This window comes from Ahaetulla prasina, chromosome 1, assembly GCF_028640845.1.
Source record: "Ahaetulla prasina isolate Xishuangbanna chromosome 1, ASM2864084v1, whole genome shotgun sequence".
NCBI classification, from domain to species: Eukaryota; Metazoa; Chordata; class Lepidosauria; order Squamata; family Colubridae; genus Ahaetulla; species Ahaetulla prasina.
Window position 1 is genome coordinate 308,784,152 of NC_080539.1, and position 19,109 is coordinate 308,803,260.

Sequence of the window (19,109 nt, forward strand, 5' to 3'; positions counted from 1 at the left end):
CATGTGATCAACTTTTGTGACTGTCTGACAAGTAGAGTAAATAGGGAAGCCAATTTACTTAACAACGGTGTTACTAATTTAACAACTGCAGTGATTCACTTAACAAATGTGGCAAGAAAAGTTGTAAAATGGGGGGGGGGGAAGAACTCACTTAACAAATTTCTCACGAATTTCTCAAATTTCTTAGCAACATAAATACTAGGCTCAATTGTGGTCGTAAATTGAGATTACCTGCATTCGAAACAAGTACATTAGGAAGCTTAGACTGATCCAGGTCCAGCCTTTACAATGTTGTTTCTGTAAATTCCTGACTGACAGCAATCTGCTCTGATAGGACGGCAGACATTTGGAGGCAGAAACACTGCTGCTTTGGGGCTAAACCCTAATACTGAAAACACAATATCTGACAATCTTGCCTTGTTAAATCCTATATTCCTCCCGCATCCATAACCATATGTTACTACTATCCCAGTTTCGGCATCTTTTTTTGTCAATGAATCATTTCTTTTCAGGGATTAGAAAAGTTAATAATTAGCTTATAGAGCCTGTCACTTGTGTGTCTGCAAAACCATTAATTAACATTAACAGCTTTCCTTGGGACACGTAATAGTTGTGCAGTCCTAGTGGTGTCCACCAGCCTTGTCTCAAGGCAAGACTCTCACAAAACTAGCTACCCACGGATAAAAATGAATGTAAGCATGTCTTTTAGATTAAGAGTTATTGTAATTTCAGCCAACGTAATTAACATAATGAACTGGGAAAGACTTACTGGAAAGCCATCTGCAGGCACTTCGATTTCATCATGTGAGGTTGAACAACCTATGGGTAAAAGGCACAAACATAAAATTTTCACGATTTTATTTGTTTTCCAGAGTTTCTCACTAAGCATAGTGCAACGATTTTATAAAGAACAATATTTGTATCATCATAATACAGGATATAATAAAACACATGATGTGAGGAAACACTTTAGACAGTGGCGTATTTTGTTTCCATATCCCTTTCCTGCTAAAAAACAGGAATAGATCTATTTTAATACACTGATTTTGAATGGTGATTGCTCTGTTCCCAGATGTCCCACTTCGAGGCCAAGGGACAGTATACACGTTACAAAGTTTGAAACAAGGACCACAAAGCACATCAGATGCCATGGTATGTTTACAAACTGGTTCTCATGCAGAGTATGGACATTGCTCCATTCTGTAGAAGGGACTGGTGAGAATTAAATATTTTTGAAGTAAAGTAAAGCTTTGGCAACTACAGAAATTTGCAAAGTTTTTTTTTCTTCAAATAAGAACTGGACTTTATTACTGTTAAACATATTGTTCTTTTTTTCTTCAAGACTTAAAGCAAGTTTTCTTTCTGCATATATGCACATATATTTATTTATTTATTTCTTTATTTATTTATTTTTGTCACAACAGTATACAAACAATTGTCATAGATAAAACAACATATTTTGAAGAATATATATATATATATATATATATATATATATATATATATATATATATATATATATATATATATATATATATATATATATATATAGGTCTTTGGTTATTCGGGTTTTCTCCCGTAAAATTGGAAGTGTCTTGGCGACGTTTGACGAAGTCTCATTAAATCATCTTCAGGCTTCAACCGTGCTTCTGGGAGCAATGTGTGATCGCAGCTGTTTCTTCCTTTTTAACTGCTAGTGGGGTTTGAACTGATTGGTGGGAGCTTGGCTGTGCTCTGATTGGATGGGGGTTTTTTTGTGCTCTGATTGGCTGGGGGTGTGTCCTGTGTTGGTGGGGGCTTGGTTGTGCTCAGATTAGTCTGAGTTGCAGGGGGATTTGAGCTGGTGAGCTGCACTGCTGCTGTTTGGCTTCGTGTTCGTGGTCGTGCTACATCTTCATAGTGGGTGTCAGTCTGCTGCATGTATGGATTGGAGGGGTTTGAAATGGCTAATGTTGCAGCTGCGGTCTGGCTTCTGGTCCTTGGTCGTGCTTCCTGATCAGTGTGGGTTTGGGTCTGCTTTCTGGGTGGATGTGTGGTGGTGACATCCTGTGTGGACCTCGTGAGTGTGGGTCTGGTGTCATTCCTCGTGTTAGGGACTCGTTTGTCAATAAGGGCGGGTTTCCAAATGGCTGGTAGGCGGGAGGTATCATCTCGTTTGTTCATGCTATGTGGGCGTTTTTCTATCTCGATGGCTTCTCTGATTATTCTGTTGTTAAAGTGTTCAGTTTTGGCGATAGTTCTGGTCTTTTTAAAGTCAATATCGTGTCCTGTGGCTTTAAGGTGTTGGACCAGGGAAGAAGTTGGTTCCTCTTTTTTGACTGAGTTCTTGTGTTCTTCAATGCGTGCACAAAATGCGTGCACAATGCGTGCACAAAAAAAAAAAAAAAAAAAAGAGGAACCAATGCATCAACTATATCAATTTGATATATGAAGGGAACAATAGGACAGGAACGGTAGGCACTTTTGTGCTCTTATGCACGCCCCTTATTTCAGTGATACAATTTGGCTTTCATTCTTTAAAACTGGCAGTAAGTGGGTTAGTGAGAGGAGATGAAATGAACAACTAAAAAGGAAAAAAAAAAAAAAAGGAGACATAAGCTTTTTAAACAAAACAATGCCTGAATAATGCATACCTTGAGATATATCTTCAACAGCCCTACGAATTCCTCTATCAAACGCTCTTGCATCAGCGGGACTTTGAAATGTGAGGCCAAATTTTTTTTCATCAATCTTCCAGTGGTGAAAAGTTGGCGTAACCTTATTGTAAATAAGCTCCTTCTTTAACGTACACTCCAAAACCACCTGAAAAGAAACCAAGTTAAAAGAGGAGGTTACTATACAGGACTTTTGTGTGTTTGTGTATTTAAACAATTTTTGTTCTATCAAAGCTTTTCACAGAAAAAAAAATGGAAACAAGTCATACCATAAAAGATTTTAATTATTAACATATAGAATGTAAATTTAATCACAAAGCTCTAAAAGCTAGTCCCAAATGCCCATCAGTTTAATAACCTATTCCACATATCCCAAATTTTAATTAATGTGAAATCAAAAGCAGAAACAGAAACATTTACACAAAGAAAAAGGAAACCATCATCAAGATATCCCTGTTTTTTTGTCCCTGCCAGCAAGTTTGGTTATACCTGAACAGAAGCGCAACAGTTTGTAAAGTGAACTGATTCTGGACTATTCAGGTATGTAAGTAAACAAGTAAGTAAACAGGATTTGAAAGTGACATCTTTCACAAGTAATACAATATTGGAATAGATTGCTTGATATGCCCATTTGATATCCCTGCTTTGCAAGCTGCATTGGTTGCCAGTTTGACTCAAGAAAATTATTTGTGTATTGATTTGTATCCTTTTATTATTTTTACAAGTATCTCAAGGCAGTGAACATCCCAACACACCTTCCTCCTCTTATTTTCCCCAGAATAACAACCCTGTCAGGTGGTTTGGGTCGAGAGAAAGAGAGAGAGAGAGAAAGAGAGAGAGAAGGAGACTGGTCCAAAAGTCAGCTGGCTTTCATGGCTCAGGTAGGACTAGAATTCAGGGTTTCCCTCTTTCTAGCCTGGTGCCCTAACCACTAGACCAAATTGGTTCTAGGTAACTGACTAATCTTGTTTTTTAGTTTGTTGCACCTACCTGCCTTTTGGAATGAAATTCCTAATGATATGTGGGTGGCTCCCATCTGAATGGTGTCCTGCATATCCTTAAAAGACCTGGTTCTTCCCCTAGGCTTTTGGTTAAGATGGTTTGAAGCCACTGCTAGGGATATTATATGTTTTATATATTGATTGGATCTGCCATTTTTTTTTACTGTTTTATGTAGTTTGTTATTGTTACATTGTCTTGTCCTGTGAGACGCCCAGATTTAGTCTGGAGTTGGGTGGTGTCTAAACTGAATGAACGAATGAGTGAATGAATGAACGAACCTATCTTCTTTCTTCCCTGGCTGTCCAAACCTACTTTGGATGTGACTAGGATATCAGTAACTAAGACCAACTATATTATAGTGATTAAGAACCAGGATCAGAAAGAACCAAATTGTAGTTTACTGTTAGCAATAGAAGTCTATTTGATGGCTTTGGGCTAGTCACTGTAGAAATATAGGAGAAGGGAAAACTATATATGTCACCTTGAGGTCCTGAATTAAACACAGAGTAGAAATAAAAGTAGTCCTCATCTTATGACTACATCTGGGACCAGAATCTTGATCGTAGAGTGAAGCAATAGTTAAACAAAATGTCACATGACTGCTTTGTTCAAAAACCACAACCCTTAGCACTCCCAGTTGTGTGCATTAAGTGAAATCCCAACTCATTAAGTGGACAGAATGAAAGCTGCCTGCAGAAGGATTTCAGCTCCATCCTCCGGTAGGCTGCTCTTTGAGAATGAAAAGACTGTTGTTTCAGGGGTTCAGACCATTGTAATTTCAGACTGCTGTTAAATGAATGATTGTAAGTCAAGGGCGATCTGTAGCATAAATAATTCTAAATACATATCTGGTTGGCCTTTATTGGAAGCAAACCCTTAATTTGATAGGGTTTTGCTTTCTAATATCTCTGTTAATGTTCTTAGTGTTATACATTAAAAGGTTTTCCCCCTAAGAAATTAATTTCAGAAAAATCAGTATATGAATGTATTCTACTCATTTAAACAAATCCAGGTTTTCTACTTTTTTGCATCTATGCAAACAAAATGGGATTTCTTTATTATGGACCTGCTATGTGATGTAGTTGCTTTAAGCTGTAGACAGATGTTATATTTATGCCCTTACACACAGTGAACACCATTTCAGAATCAAATCTAAACAATTTCCAAGCCATACTCTATTTCCATTAACTGCTTTTGTTTCACAAGCTGCTTTTGTTTCACAAGCTGTTCTGTTCCCAAGCTGCTTTTCTTTCTACAGAATGCTGTTAGGTCCTCTTCAATTTTAGATTAAAAAAGCCCCATCAAAATATGTAGGTAGCATCCACGATTAGCAATTACAGGGAAAAAAAAGTGATGGTTTTTCAACAACAACCCTGATTATCCAACTTTTAGTGTCATTCAATGATATCCTGTCTTTCAAGGAGGAATACGAAGATTTTTGTCAGCTCTAACCTGTGACATAGGTTAAGGCAAGAAAAACTGGGCCCAGGATTACCTGTTCAGTTCAATATTTTCAATCTTTTTTGTCTCCCTTTTTCCTTGCTAAAAATGATTGTGCTAAATTTCCATAGTCATTGCACACTAAATTATGGAAGAAGTGTGATACCAAGCAATGACATTTAAAAATTGTCTCTTTACTTCTCAAATTCCTATTCTGGAAGCCCTAATGGTACAAGTTTCAAAAAACTTTTTTTATTGTCTGAATATGCTAATCTGCATTGATTAAACAAAGGCAACAGAGAATAAGATATGCAATAGGCAACAAACTGACTCATTATAAAATTGGAAAGCAAAGTAAGTATCACTTTAAAAGCAATAGCATTTGACAATCTAAAACACTGAAACCTGCGTGCCTGCTTAATGCTTCATATAAAAGGAACTATCCGGCAATGTTTACATAGCTTAAAACAGCAGCAGACCTGTCCAGGTTAGAGTGGAAGGTAATTGTTCAAACTAGACTGGCTGGAGCCAGATCTCAGAAGGGAAGTATAATGAAGGAGGAAGTGTGCAATTATGTCAAGAGTGCTTTGTGAAGAAAGACTGAAAAAAAAAACTGCTTTACATTCCATCAGAGGTCTAAACAAGCTGGGTAAACAAGTCCAGAAATAGTCTCTGTCATTCCAAAGTGAAACTCATTTCCTCAGTGCTATCGCTTTTCAAGATACCAGGGCAGATTGTTCGTCAAAAACATGTCAAGCAAGTATTCTCATTCATGAAAGTACACCTAGTATTTTGCCACAAGTACTCTCAACTAAAGCAGAATAAATCAAAAGATTTCACTTGCGTAAGACTAATCTTGTGCTTTCTAGATGCGATGGGGTCACACTGCAGAACTCTCTTCCCCTACTTAAATTCCAATTCTTTGCTTTTCTGAACTAGACCTCTATCTTGCTACTCCTCCCAAACAGACAGACAGACAGTCAGTATTCATCAAAGCACATCCTAATATATGTTTGTTTCAAGTTAAGTTCTATTCTTAATTTCAGGAGTACATGACAGCAAGAAAATGTTTAATAATATCATTAATGCCAAGCAGGTTTTAAAGGTTCAAAAATCAAGTGAAGTACAACCCCTCCCTGTTGTCTTCCTTTTAAATGCAGTCCACTTTAACACCTGAGGTTTCAACTCATGATTTTGAGCATCTTGAATTAAACTCCTAAACCTAGTGACCAGGATGGCCAGAATTTCTGAGATGGGAAGTTCAATGTATCTGGAGGGCTGGAAGAGACTGAGTCAACCAGTCAAAGAGGCTTTTCAGGGCTGAAGAGAAGTAGGATAAAATAAAAGTATGGAAACCGGTCCATCCACACTGAATGACAGGACAACTCCTAAAAAAACCAAAGGCAGGGCTACCTGATGAGTTTTTAAGTCTGACCTATAATTAGTGGTTTATGACAGCCTCACCCCACCAAACTAATCAGCTGGCTCTGCATGTCAGTGCTAATCATAATTTCCTCTGATACACAATTATATTACCTTATGATTATGTATATATACACACACACAAGAACACATTGCAAAAGGAACAGCAGCAATGACAAGATAGTGGCCTTACTAGCAAGACTTTTTGCCAGCTCAATCTTAATTACTGTTTCAGTAGCAGCTTTTACAAAAATTTTCTTTATAATAGTGTACTGTTAATATATTACACTGAAAGAAACGAAGTTGTACTTGTTCAAAATGGTGAGAAATCATAAAAAGTACATTCTACTGCTCAGAACCTTTGAGTCCATGCCAAACGTATACATGGCAGTATATTTTCACATAGGAGAAGGATTATTGTTGCCGTCTTGTTCTCCATTTGTACATCTTCAATAATGGATAAAGACACACCTTACATAGAAGTACCATAGATAGTGACTTTCCAATTCTATCACTTTTTCCTTCCTCCACAACTAGCCAACATCATTTGGGGAACAGCAAATGTCTATTGTTTTCTTGAACTGTATGCTCAACTCTAGGTACAGAAGAAGTAACAAACAGCTGCTCCTCACTGAAAGCAAGCAAGCAAAGTGCTTCACCAAATCTTCCCTTCCTTCCGTCTCCTATGGTTTGCTCTCTGGTAGTAGTTCCTCTTCTTTGCATTCTCTGCTTTTTCTGACTTGATAGCTTAAGGTAATATGTTTCCAAAGAAACGAAATAGTTGAAATCCAGATGTCCTTGTTTCTTCAGGTAATAAAAGGGTCAATAAAAGATGGCAGCAGCAATGCCATTTGTTGACTATATTGGAACAACAGTACTAAAGGCATTGCTCAGTTGGAAAGCCAGGGGTACAATGTGGTAAAATTTAAGACAGAAGATGAAAGAGGAAGGAGCACAATAAGAAAGTTATGTTTCAAGGATGTATGTTTGTGTACGTGGGATCATACTATCATATAGAACTGGGCAATACACTGAAACTCCTTCTCTCAACCATACTAAATACTCTTTTTTCACGATTTAGCTTATTCCAAGCAATTATTTCACTATTCCCACGCTAAACTTTACCAACATTATTTATCTCGAATAATTTGCTTCAGGTTCTAAAATGACACTTTTGAAGGTATTCAAATATAAATTCTTATCAACTGTACTATTCCTTTTTGCTGGTGGCAACATTATGCAAAACTGTAAAGGGTAACCATGGAGCAGATTTCCTACAACCTAAGAAACCCTAACTAACCTTTGGATTGATAGTTGTTACAAAAGGGCAGAAAAGTAGGCATCAAAAATGTGAAGTATAAGACAAGGACCCGGATCTAGTTTGCAACCCCCCCACCCTCTATTATCAATGGCTTGATATCCTTACAAACTAACCTTGCTTCACCGCATCTACAGTCCACTTCATACATTTTTAAAAAAAATTTAAATTTTATTTTATGATTTTAAGAATCAGCAGACATCTAAATAGCAAATCAGATACTTAGCACTAATGATTATGACTAAATCTTTATACATTCAAAGACTACATTATTTAGCAGCTGCTCTGTTGAGAGTATGAATAAAGCGGACAATTTCACAAACTATGTTTAATTTAAATGGCAAAACAGGCACTCGGGGGCAGATATTACATGGATTACTATGTGCCTGGCTGATGGCTTACCAGTTATGTGGGAGCTGCCTTTATCGGAGTGCCTCTTTTATGGCTATAGGTAACATTTAAAGAAAGTAATCCATCGAAATGCCAATCCAAGGTCTTGGTCCCTGCCCTTCTGGTGAGTTGTAACCCTAATTTTATGTAAATGTAACTTTCATCAAGCTAGCGCTATGTTTAAAGAGCTCTTTATTTATCAGCAATTCAGTGAATAGTTATATCCAGCTGCACCTATACGCATGATAATGTGTAAGAAATGGATATCTGAATTATACTAATGAACAATTCTATACCAAACAGGCAACTAATAACCCATTTAGTTTGCTGATTTCCTGCAATTTATCATTTCATTTTTCTGGCACAAATTATTTCAAGGGCCGTGGTAGCTCAGGCTGGTAAGAAGCCTGTTATTAGAACACAGCAGCCTGCAATTACTGCAGGTTCAAGCCCGGCCCAAGGTTGACTCAGCCTTCCATCCTTTATAAGGTAGGTAAAATGAGGACCCAGATTGTTGGGGGGGCAATAAGTTGACTTTGTAAATATACAAATAGAATGAGACTATTGCCACTGTAAGCCGCCCTGAGTCTTCGGAGAAGGGCGGGATATAAATGTAAATAAAAAAAAAATTTCCACTGGAAAAAGAAAGATTTTTGTTGGTTGCAATCTTTTTTACAAACTACGTTCTTAAATGTCTACGTTGACATTATCTCAACTTTTAAAATTTCAGTGCTGATAGCAATACACACACACACACATTGTAGATATAAATACAATATTTTTATTGATTTTTACAGTATTATTTTTTTCTTTTTGAATACCTATTTTCCCTTTTGGTTTATCTTATTTTTTTTTTGCTCTTGCTGCTTTGTTTAATAAAACAATCCAAAACACCCACAACTTTATATACTAATATATATAGTGTGTCAGTACACATCATCTATCTCCTAATTGTGAGTTGACAGCAACAGTAACTTGTGAGATAATTTTTATACTGTAGAATCTAAAAATAGTATGAGCACGATTGTGATATATCTCTTAGATCTCCTATAATTTGCTAAATTATAAAATAATTTGGAATAAAGCTAAAGTGAGTGAATGATGGAAGATTCTATATGGGAATGACAGTGCTTTGCAGAAAATTGGAACTTAAAAAATCACTATTAATGTTGTGAATGTCTAAGAAAAAAATAATGAAGTTAATGGTCCAAGATATGACAATGAGTTAAATTTATGAAGCATAGTGAAACTTTATTATTTATTTAACTAATTTATACAGCTGTCCACTTGCCAGAATGACACTGAGCAGGTAACAAGATATTATTATGAAAAAAAAATGTGTATGCAGTGACAATTTTTGCTTTTCACCAAGTAATTGAGAAATGAATAAAAGCAAAAAAATTATTATACATTTATTGATTTAAAGAAAGTATATAATGAAGTTTATTAATGTATTTCCGAACATTTGTGCAAATATGGAATTTAATGTTGATTACTGCATGTAATATGACGGAAGTTAAGCATGCGAGAAAATAAGGAAACGATTCAACATAGAGAAAGGAAGGGTGTGTGATATACCTTTGGTGGTTAATGCATTTATTGATAAATATATATGGAATGCTTGCAATAAAACTAGAAGTGTAGGACTTCCGGTATGGCTCCGCTTCGTGGAGAGCAGCTATGATTTAGCTGCTAACTCCCTAGTCAGTAGAGCTGTCAGGACATCGTAAATCTGGGTCCGACAGCTTGGAATTCTCTCCTTCGGGCAAAGAAGGAAAGATGAGCATTCAGGTTGAAGTTGAGACACCCTAATAAGCTTCTAAGGCTTACGGGGAGTTCTCCTTCCATAGCCTGATAAGCTCCTGGCTGGGCGAGGCTTCTGCCTTTATGGCGGACAAGCAGGCGTCCAATTTCCACGGCTGGAGTTGATTTATGATGGACTGTAACGTGGACGGAGCAGAAACTGGAGTTTTAACACTTGTTTGTAAGAAGACTGCAAGCCCCTGAGGATATATTTGCTGCGAAGATAGGAGAGAAGAAAGCAAATGGCGGTTTTGTGGAATGTGTGTACTGAAAACGAAAGTTAAAGAAATGCTTACTAACAGCTAGTGTCAAAATAGAAGATATATAGGAAGATACTGACTAAATGGAAGAAACGAGAATCTTATGATTTATATTTTTTCTTCTTCTTTGGGATTATAGTGATTTAGAAGAAAAGTTTTTTGAATTTTTCTTTTTTAATTTTTTTTTCCTTCTTGGTCCATTATTAAGCTATATTTTTTTTAAAAAAATGGCTTTTAAGCAAATAGTGCCAAAAGTCATTAAAAACTTTGAAATTTCCTCAGCTCATTTTTCAAAAATTAAAAGAAGAAATTAAAAAGGAATTAAGAAATTCTTTGCAGGAGTTTTTGGAGAGTCATTTTTTAGAAATAGATAAAAAATTTGATGAAATAGAGAAAGATGTTGGATTTTAAGGAAGTGGTGGAAGAGCAGAAGAGGGAAATGAAAATGGTAAAGGATGCAATTGCGCAAATATTGACCTCTTGTATGAAGATGGAGGATGATCTTGCAGAAATTAATAAAGCTAATTTAGAGTTGCAAAGGAAAATAGAAGAAACTCAAAAAAATCAAAACAGTTGGAACTTAGATAATAAGATGGAAGATATACAGGCAAAGGTAGATAGGGCAGATGAAGAAAGAGTAATATTACAATATAGATTAATGGAATATGCTATAAGGGTGAGGGGGTTGAAACAAAATAGGAAGGAAAATTTAAAGGAGATTTTTATGCAAGCCTTTGCTCAGATAAAGGGTGTGGAGCCAGAAGATTTTGAGACTAATATTGAAAGAATTTATCGTGTTAATTCTTGGTGGGCAAGACAAAATAGAGTACCGAGGGATGTGGTTATTTATTTTACAACTAAAAAGGTTAGGTATGAAATTTTGCAAGCCTTTTATAAAAATAAATTTCAAATATTGGGACAAGATATAAAAATGATGAAGGAAATTCCTCCTAAAATGTTAAGAAAGAGAAGAGAATTTGCTTTTTTAGTGGATGAGTTTAAGAAACATCAGATATATTTTAGATGGGAAGTCCCAATGGGTTTGTCAGTGAATTTTAGAGGCAGAAAGTATTTTCTTAATTCAGTTATGAAAGCGAGACATTTTTATATTAATGTTTTAAAGAGTGGGAATCCTTTGTTGTTAGATGCTAAGTTAATTGGTTTGGAAATGATGGAAAATAGAATGGGAGAGGGGAGGAATGTTTAAGATGTGAATATGATGATTATGGTTAATTTTTGGAATTGATTTGTTTAGGATATAAATTATAGGATTTTTGTTATTTGCTATTCGTATGGTATAAATCTATGGGATGATATTATTCAATTGTGAAGGATGGAAAGTGAAATTTATGAATTTAGATAATGTGGATGTAATGATTTTAACTGCTTACTGTTATATTGTGGATGTAGTTTAAATGATTATTTGTTTTAAATGATACGTTTATAGATAGTAAAAGTTATGAAGTTAAGCTGGAAATATATTTGAGAGATTTTATTTGAAATGATATTTGATTGATGGAGTAGTATTGGAAGATTGGATATTAAATCTTATGACAATTGAAGAAATATATAAGTGATGAAAATTTGAATTTGAGAAGCTGGATTGTAAATTAAGAAATGGACTTATGAAATTTGAAGGAATATACAAGTGGGTGAAAAAAAATTGAACTTTAGAAGATGGACTAATTTTTAAAATGGACTGTAAGAAGAACGGACATTAAATGTTATGGCAATTGAAGAAATATATAAGTGATAAAAATTTGAGTTCGAGAAGATGGACAGTAATTTGAGAAATGGACTTATGAAATCTGAAGGAATATACAAGTGGAAAAAAAATTGAATTTGAGAAGATGGATTAATTTTAAAAATGGACTGTAAGAAGAAGTAATATGTGAAGTTGGTATTGCTTCTTTTCTTTTCTTTTTTATTATTCTTTCCTATCTTTTTATTTTTATTGTGAGGGGATCTAAAGTTTTAAATTTTTAAAGGTGGGAGGTTATGTATATTTTGTATACTTTAGTTTGTGATTGTTGGTCATAATACCCGGTATTTGCTCTGGGAAGTCTGAGGGGATGGGAGGGGGAGGGGGGGGGAAATGATACATGGATTGATTATTAATGTACAGTAATTTTTGAAGATATGAAATTAAAATTTTTTAAATGATATTGGGGATGCTCGACTGCCATTTCAGGAAGAAAAGGAGAGAGGAGTAGAAGGAGGGAAGAAAGTAGGTAAGAAAGAGTAGAGAAGGAGGAGGGGAATAAGAAGGTTAGATAGGGTGGAAGAAGGGAGGAGTGGAGAAAGAGGAGAGGAAGTAGTAAAGTGAAGGAGATGAAGGATGGGAAAGTAGTAGAGGGTAGAGAGGGAGGTTGTGAAGAAAGGAAGTGGCAATCGGGCAGGCCTGAATCAGTAATAAATAAAAATTAATGATTAATGATGGATAATAGTTTGTACATAAATATGATGTTGAAAAATGGAAATAAAAATTATTTATAAAAAATAAAAATAAAAATAAAACTAGAAGTGTATTAGTCATGGACATGGAAATGGCTGCAAATGATGTACTACTCTTGACTAGGAACCCAAATGACTGCAGTGAAATTAGATACAGAATACTGTATGAATGAGGATAATGGATCTCAAACAACAACAAAAAAGAACAAATAGAAAAATATTCTATACAAGGGTAGGTTTTCTAAAGATGGATAAATATATTATTCTGTTAAATACCAGTAAAAAAGCAATTGCTGTTACCTGGTCTACTGTAAGGAATCTGTATTTACAGAAAGCAATTAAAATATGTATGTAGGTGCACAATTCTGACCATTGTGTTCCATGGAAATGAGGGCTGGATATGTCAGGAGAAACAACACAGTGAATTGAAATGGGATTTACTTTATGAACTGAAAAAGGATATGTATGGCAAAATAAAGAGATAAGGTTAGAAATGAATGCGATTTGAATGAATGTAGTTTAAATACAAAATTAACTAGTATGAAAGCAGGACATTGAGATATTTTCGTTAGACAAAGAGCATGAAGCACATTACAAAGTCGATCTATGAAGGAAAGATAAGGATAGATTATCAAAAAGACGTGAAATTTAAAAGGCTAAAGGCAATGTATGAATTGGTGCATGAAGCAGAGACAGAAAAAGTATTTAGAAGCATAGTGAATAATATAATGTGCAGTAGATTTAATCTTATTTTAGTTCCGCTTCCAATTTATTTGCTTACTACTTCTTACACTTTTTCTATGGTTTGTGTAATTCAGGAGCCTTATCCTGAAATGGATAAGTGTAAAACAGCATTTTTCAAACTTGGCAACTTAAAAATGTATGGATCTCAACTCCCAGAATTCCCCAGCCAACATGGGAGACCACAGGCTTAACATTTAATACTGCAATAAATTTAACAGTACCAACAATACATTTCTTTCAAATTTTGCAATCTTATGATATACTTTACACATTTATTGTGATAATTATTACAAATCACTTTAAACCATTTTTAGGTATTTCCAATGCAAGCAGTAGGAATATTTTAATGGATTTTTCAATTAATCACTTTTAATGCAATCCAACAGTACTTTCCAAATTATTAGAAAATTTTATGAACTGAATTTTATGTACCTAAATGTGTTTAGGTGCATATATTAACCTGTACATATGTCTGTATGGGTGCGCATGTGCACACACACATAAACACCCTCAAAGAGAAAAAAGTAGGGGAACAAACACACATATATAAAAAATAGGTTGTTGCAAACTGTTTCTTATGGAGTTACTTCCCTTTAATTAATATCACAAAACAGACATAATTATTTTTACCGTTTTATCCCTGAGACGTTCCCCATGTATAAGAAAATCAGCACAGCCACTTTCTTCTTGGTGAATGACTTTGAAAATGGTGACGCAGCTTAGTCCACCCCCTGCAAGTGGTAACCATCCACCACTTGAGTCATCACGGGTCATCACCACAGCTCGCACACGGGCATAACTATTACTGAAACAGATTAAAGATAAGAAAAAATTAAGTTTTCTATGTTGGGAATGAATATGATTAAATTAAACCATTGCATAGTCACATTAAATTATTCAAACCATCCAGTTAATCATACAGTTTTCAAAAACATTTGATATCCCATGATTGTCAGCAGCATTGGGAATCCATTTGGTAATCTGAACTGAATACTGAAGAGCTGTGGTGGCACAGTACTTAGAATGCAGTATATTGCAGGCTAATTCTGCTAACTGCCAGCAGTTCGATCCTGACTGGCTCATGGTTGACTCTGTCTTCCAAGATCGGTTAAATGAGGGCCCAGATTGTTGGGGGCAATATGCTGACTTTATAAACCGCTTTGAGAGGGCTGTACAGCATTATGAAGTGATATATGAGTCGCTATTGCTAGTGATTATTGTATACAGTTTATGTGAACATATTTGGGCAGATGAGGCAAATTTTGTAATGTTGTTATCAGCAAAAGCCCAGTTAGTTGGATCATCAAGAGAATGAATTACTGTGACCTAGTCTTAATGCTATTGGTAGGGATTTCCAATGTTTCTTATATGAAAATGGATCCAAGATGTACAAGCAAGGGAGTCCTTAGGGAGATAGGGCGGTATAGAAATACGAATAAATAAATAAATAAATAAATAAATAAATAAATAAATAACCACTGTAACAAATCTTCTCTTCAAAAATTTACTAGACCACATTGGATGTGATAGTCTTGCATCAGCATGTGTAGCATGGCAGTATTGGTCACGGCTGGTAACCAGGGCAACACATTATTTGATGCAATTCTGTTTATATTCAGCGGTACATTCTCTAATTTGGTGAGAAAGGAGCGGACAGAGTTTGGAGTAACTTGCCACAAGAAAGCATGAATTAAGTAGGAGATGATCACAATGTTTGCTCACTTGCTAACTGCAAAAAGTCACTTAACTGCCAGTAAATGCAAACTTAATTTTACCATCACTGCCTTTTTGGGATATGATGATGGAAGGTCAGCATCCAGTAGAATCCAATAGTAACAGGATTAATATTGTATTCATCCTTTTACACCCCAATATTTAAGTTGAAGCTTTTGGCGGAGAAGTTAAAAGATTGTGAAAGGGACATTTAGTCTACCCCAATGTAATCTAATTATAAAGAAAAGAGCATAAAGGGCAGGTTTTAAATTTCCTTTTCTGTTGTTTATCAGTTGAGAAACAAAACTTTTTTAAAAAAGGATACTGATACATTTATTTAAAAGAAAACAGTTAATATGCTTTTAGCTAGTCTGTGGTACTAAAATGCCAAAAGATCAGGTAAAGGACCAAATTTTGGAAGGCACAAGTACACAAGATCATACCATTTTAATGAAGAATAATATGAAATTAACACTATTCTCCTTTACTGTGTACCAGTCAGATTTATCTTTTCTTCAAGAACTTTACTGCACTGTTACTATGGATCCAATATGGTAAAAATAATCCAATGTGGTAAACAAATTAAAACAACAAATACTTTACTATCAATAATACAACCAGAATCCAATTATTATCCACTCAAACATACTGGAAGGGTCCTGTATATTGTTCATTAGTATTTTTAGTAGATTGACAGATTGGCCAAGAATGTCTACACAATTTCCATACTAAAGTCAGTGGGAAAGCCAGCAGGAAGTTGCAAATTCATCAGAGGAATATATTCAAGATTACTTCAATAGAAAAAGAGTCAAATTTTACTTATAAGCAATTTTAAGTACTGTATATAGGCATTCTATTGTCTGAAAAACATTATACTTCAGATTACAATGGATCCCAAAGCTTTTGCTTTTATTTACAACCCATATTATGAAAAAGTAATGCCATCTATACTGTAAATGTGTGAAAGCTCACCCACTCTTTGTACTGAAAAAGCAAAAAAGTATGTGGATAACTCTCCTTAATGTAAAGAAGTTTATGTTCTATCTGTTGTCACTGCATTTCACCTTGATCTCCTGGGATGTGACAAGGAATCCTGAAATGTTTAATAACGGGTAATCTTATAGCCTACTTAGAATTCTGCACAATCAGAGATCTATCTATATCTATCTCTGTCTATTAAGTCTATAAACATGACATCCTGCTTATGGGCAAATGGAAATATGTAATGGGAACAGTTTATTCATTTTCTTGTCTGTTAGTTAATAGAGTTAAATGAAGCTCTCCTGTGAACAACAGTAGAGGAAAAAAAATTATACCAGTATCATGTCTAATCCCCTCACATTACGGATTCAGAACAATTATGAAACCTCCAGTCTGACTATGCCCTTCAATCAGCTTTTTTAAATATCACTTTTTTGATATGGAAAAGCCATCATTTCCTCGCTTCCTTCCCCACCCAGCAGCAGCCATTTGACTGCCTGCTGGTCTTGGACTTGTAATTTCCTGCTGGTTTCCCCACTGACTTTCTCCTTGCACAAGCTTCCCACAAGCAAAATAAATGGGGAAGCTGGCTAGAATTCAAATAACGGAGGGATGGAGGCAGTCGGTCCCACCTCCATTACTTTTTGCCTACTCATGGTCATTCTGTTTAGGTAAGGAACTATCTCTGAGATAATGACCCAACAGGACATTCGTTGTCTAATAATATATGTATTTGTTGACAGAACAGTAATTGTCAGTAGAACAAATTTCCTTTCTCCCTACATCCCCATTGGATTCCTAAGGGTAAATTTCATGCTACGATGACTTACGGGAGAAGACAGCAATTGCATAACAAATTCAAACATACAAGAAATCTAATCTAACTTTAATCAACTACACTTAAACATGCAAAACTGCAAAAATAAAGACAAATATACACATATGTTTATTGCTACACTGAAATACAACCATGTATGGAGAGGTGCTAGATGCTATTTTTTTTTATTTGCATTTATATCTCCGAAGACTCAGGGCGGCTTACACTATGTCAAGCAATAGTCTTCATCCATTTGTATATTATATACAAAGTCAACTTATTGCCCCCAACAATCTGGGTCCTCATTTTACCTACCTTCTAAAGGATGGAAGGCTGAGTCAACCTTGGGCCTGGTGGGACTTGAACCTGCAGTAATTGCAAGCAGCTGCTGTTAATAACAGACTGCATTAGTCTGTTGAGCCACCAGAGGCCCTATGAAAGTGCTATGAAAGTGCAATAAATAAATAGGGATCCAATAATATTGAATTCAAAGCAAAAAGCTGCCTTGGATCTTGTGTGTATGCCCACTGTTATCTATCAGTGGCTCCTTAAAGATGTGCTTTTTTTCTGGACATGTATGCAGGCGTGCAGCCTCTGATTCTCTTTTGTCATACTCTCACTATATGCTAAATAAAACATAAAGTCCCCAGAAAATATATGCCTTGTCACCATAACTTTAATTCAATCCTGTATCACCCTGACACAGCACAATTTCTATGTGATCCCAGGAACTGGCACAACTGATTTAAGAAGCTGGTGATAGGGATAGCGGACATGCCTACCAGATTCAACACAAGTTTTTGTTTTAAAGTTTTAATTCATTTTTAAAGGACAACTAATTACCAGAATGTCAATTATGCATTTAGTAATTATTTACTATTGTCATATTAGTATTTAACTTATAAAGTTTCATTAAGTAACAAAGTAGTATATTTTCTACTCATTTGGACAAAACACCAGAGAAATGTTAATACAGTGTAACTTCATAGAGTACTGTGCTTTGTATGTGTTTCTATCAAATCAGACCTAAGAGTAAAAACCCAAAAGAACAAAAACATGAACCACAAAGACCAAACAAAAAATTGAAGAGAGGGTGGAGTATTTTTTTTGCTATTTAAATATTACTAATTAGACCATAATGCAGAATTAGCTTAATCTTCAAGTTGACCCGTCCATTAATGAGAGTTGTGGGTGGAAAAAAAATATAAAACAAAAATAAATTATAATCAATATTTTAGAATATCCAGGTTTGGAGAGAGACTATGAAGGGATAGGTTAAAAGGAATGACAAACTCATTTAATTGCTTCACTTAGTTGTAAACAAAATTCAAACCTGTACTAATGGCTTTGAATGCAATGTGTTCTTGGCAAGAATTCCTCTTGACTTAGTTGTCCACGAAGAAAGCATTTTCTTTTAATTTGCTACTGTACAAGCTATTCAAAATTGGGAAACAGATTTAAAGGCCACATACAAAATGCTCTTGAAGTATGGAAGGCTTATAATTAAACTTGCATAAAAATGCAGTATTCATAATCAGCTGTTTTTAATACAACGATAACCAATATTCTCCTTTGGAGAAATATCAAAACATCAAGAATGAACATAGAGCTTAAATTTTAAAAAAGCAGGAATCTGCTAGAACAATACTGCTTGTTCCCTCTTTGGAGGATTGAGAACAGGTCTTATGTTTCCTTCCCTTCTCATTCCCACTCTGAGAGGTTCAGTACTGGCTTTAAAGTAAAGTTCCTGGAACAATCAGGATAAGGAGTTCTCTACTGCACTTGCCAAGAATGACCCTATATACAAATAAATGCAAATTCAACCCCTGAGAGACAAGGACAGCATCCATTTTGATGAATTACAGGGAAAAAATCTTGGAAGCTGGCCTTGCTATGTTAATTTCTGCCTGCCTTGTAAAGTTTTCAGTTCACTGTCCATACACAATATCTGCAAAATGCAAGGTAGCTTTTTTGTCACTTTTGTCACATCATGATTCTCCTAAAGGGAACAAAAAGACCAAGCAAAGAAACAGGTTGAATACATGCACATGCATACCTATGCACCCTCTTCTGGTGGGAGCATACAATTTATGTAAAGGGGCAGGTATATA

At 35.2% G+C, this 19,109-nt stretch overlaps 1 protein-coding gene across 1 annotated transcript in view; it reads right to left on the reverse strand.

The window, feature by feature from the left end:
* The window catches only part of SPRED1 (sprouty related EVH1 domain containing 1), a 109,646-nt gene that overhangs the window by 23,508 nt on the left and 67,029 nt on the right, over window positions 1-19,109 (reverse strand). The window contains exons 2-4 of the mRNA XM_058162150.1: window positions 14,118-14,292; window positions 2,634-2,802; window positions 770-819 (exon numbers count right to left, since the gene is read on the reverse strand). Of these exons, the coding sequence (XP_058018133.1) occupies window positions 770-819; window positions 2,634-2,802; window positions 14,118-14,292 (394 nt within the window). The remainder of the gene's footprint in view (window positions 1-769; window positions 820-2,633; window positions 2,803-14,117; window positions 14,293-19,109) is intronic.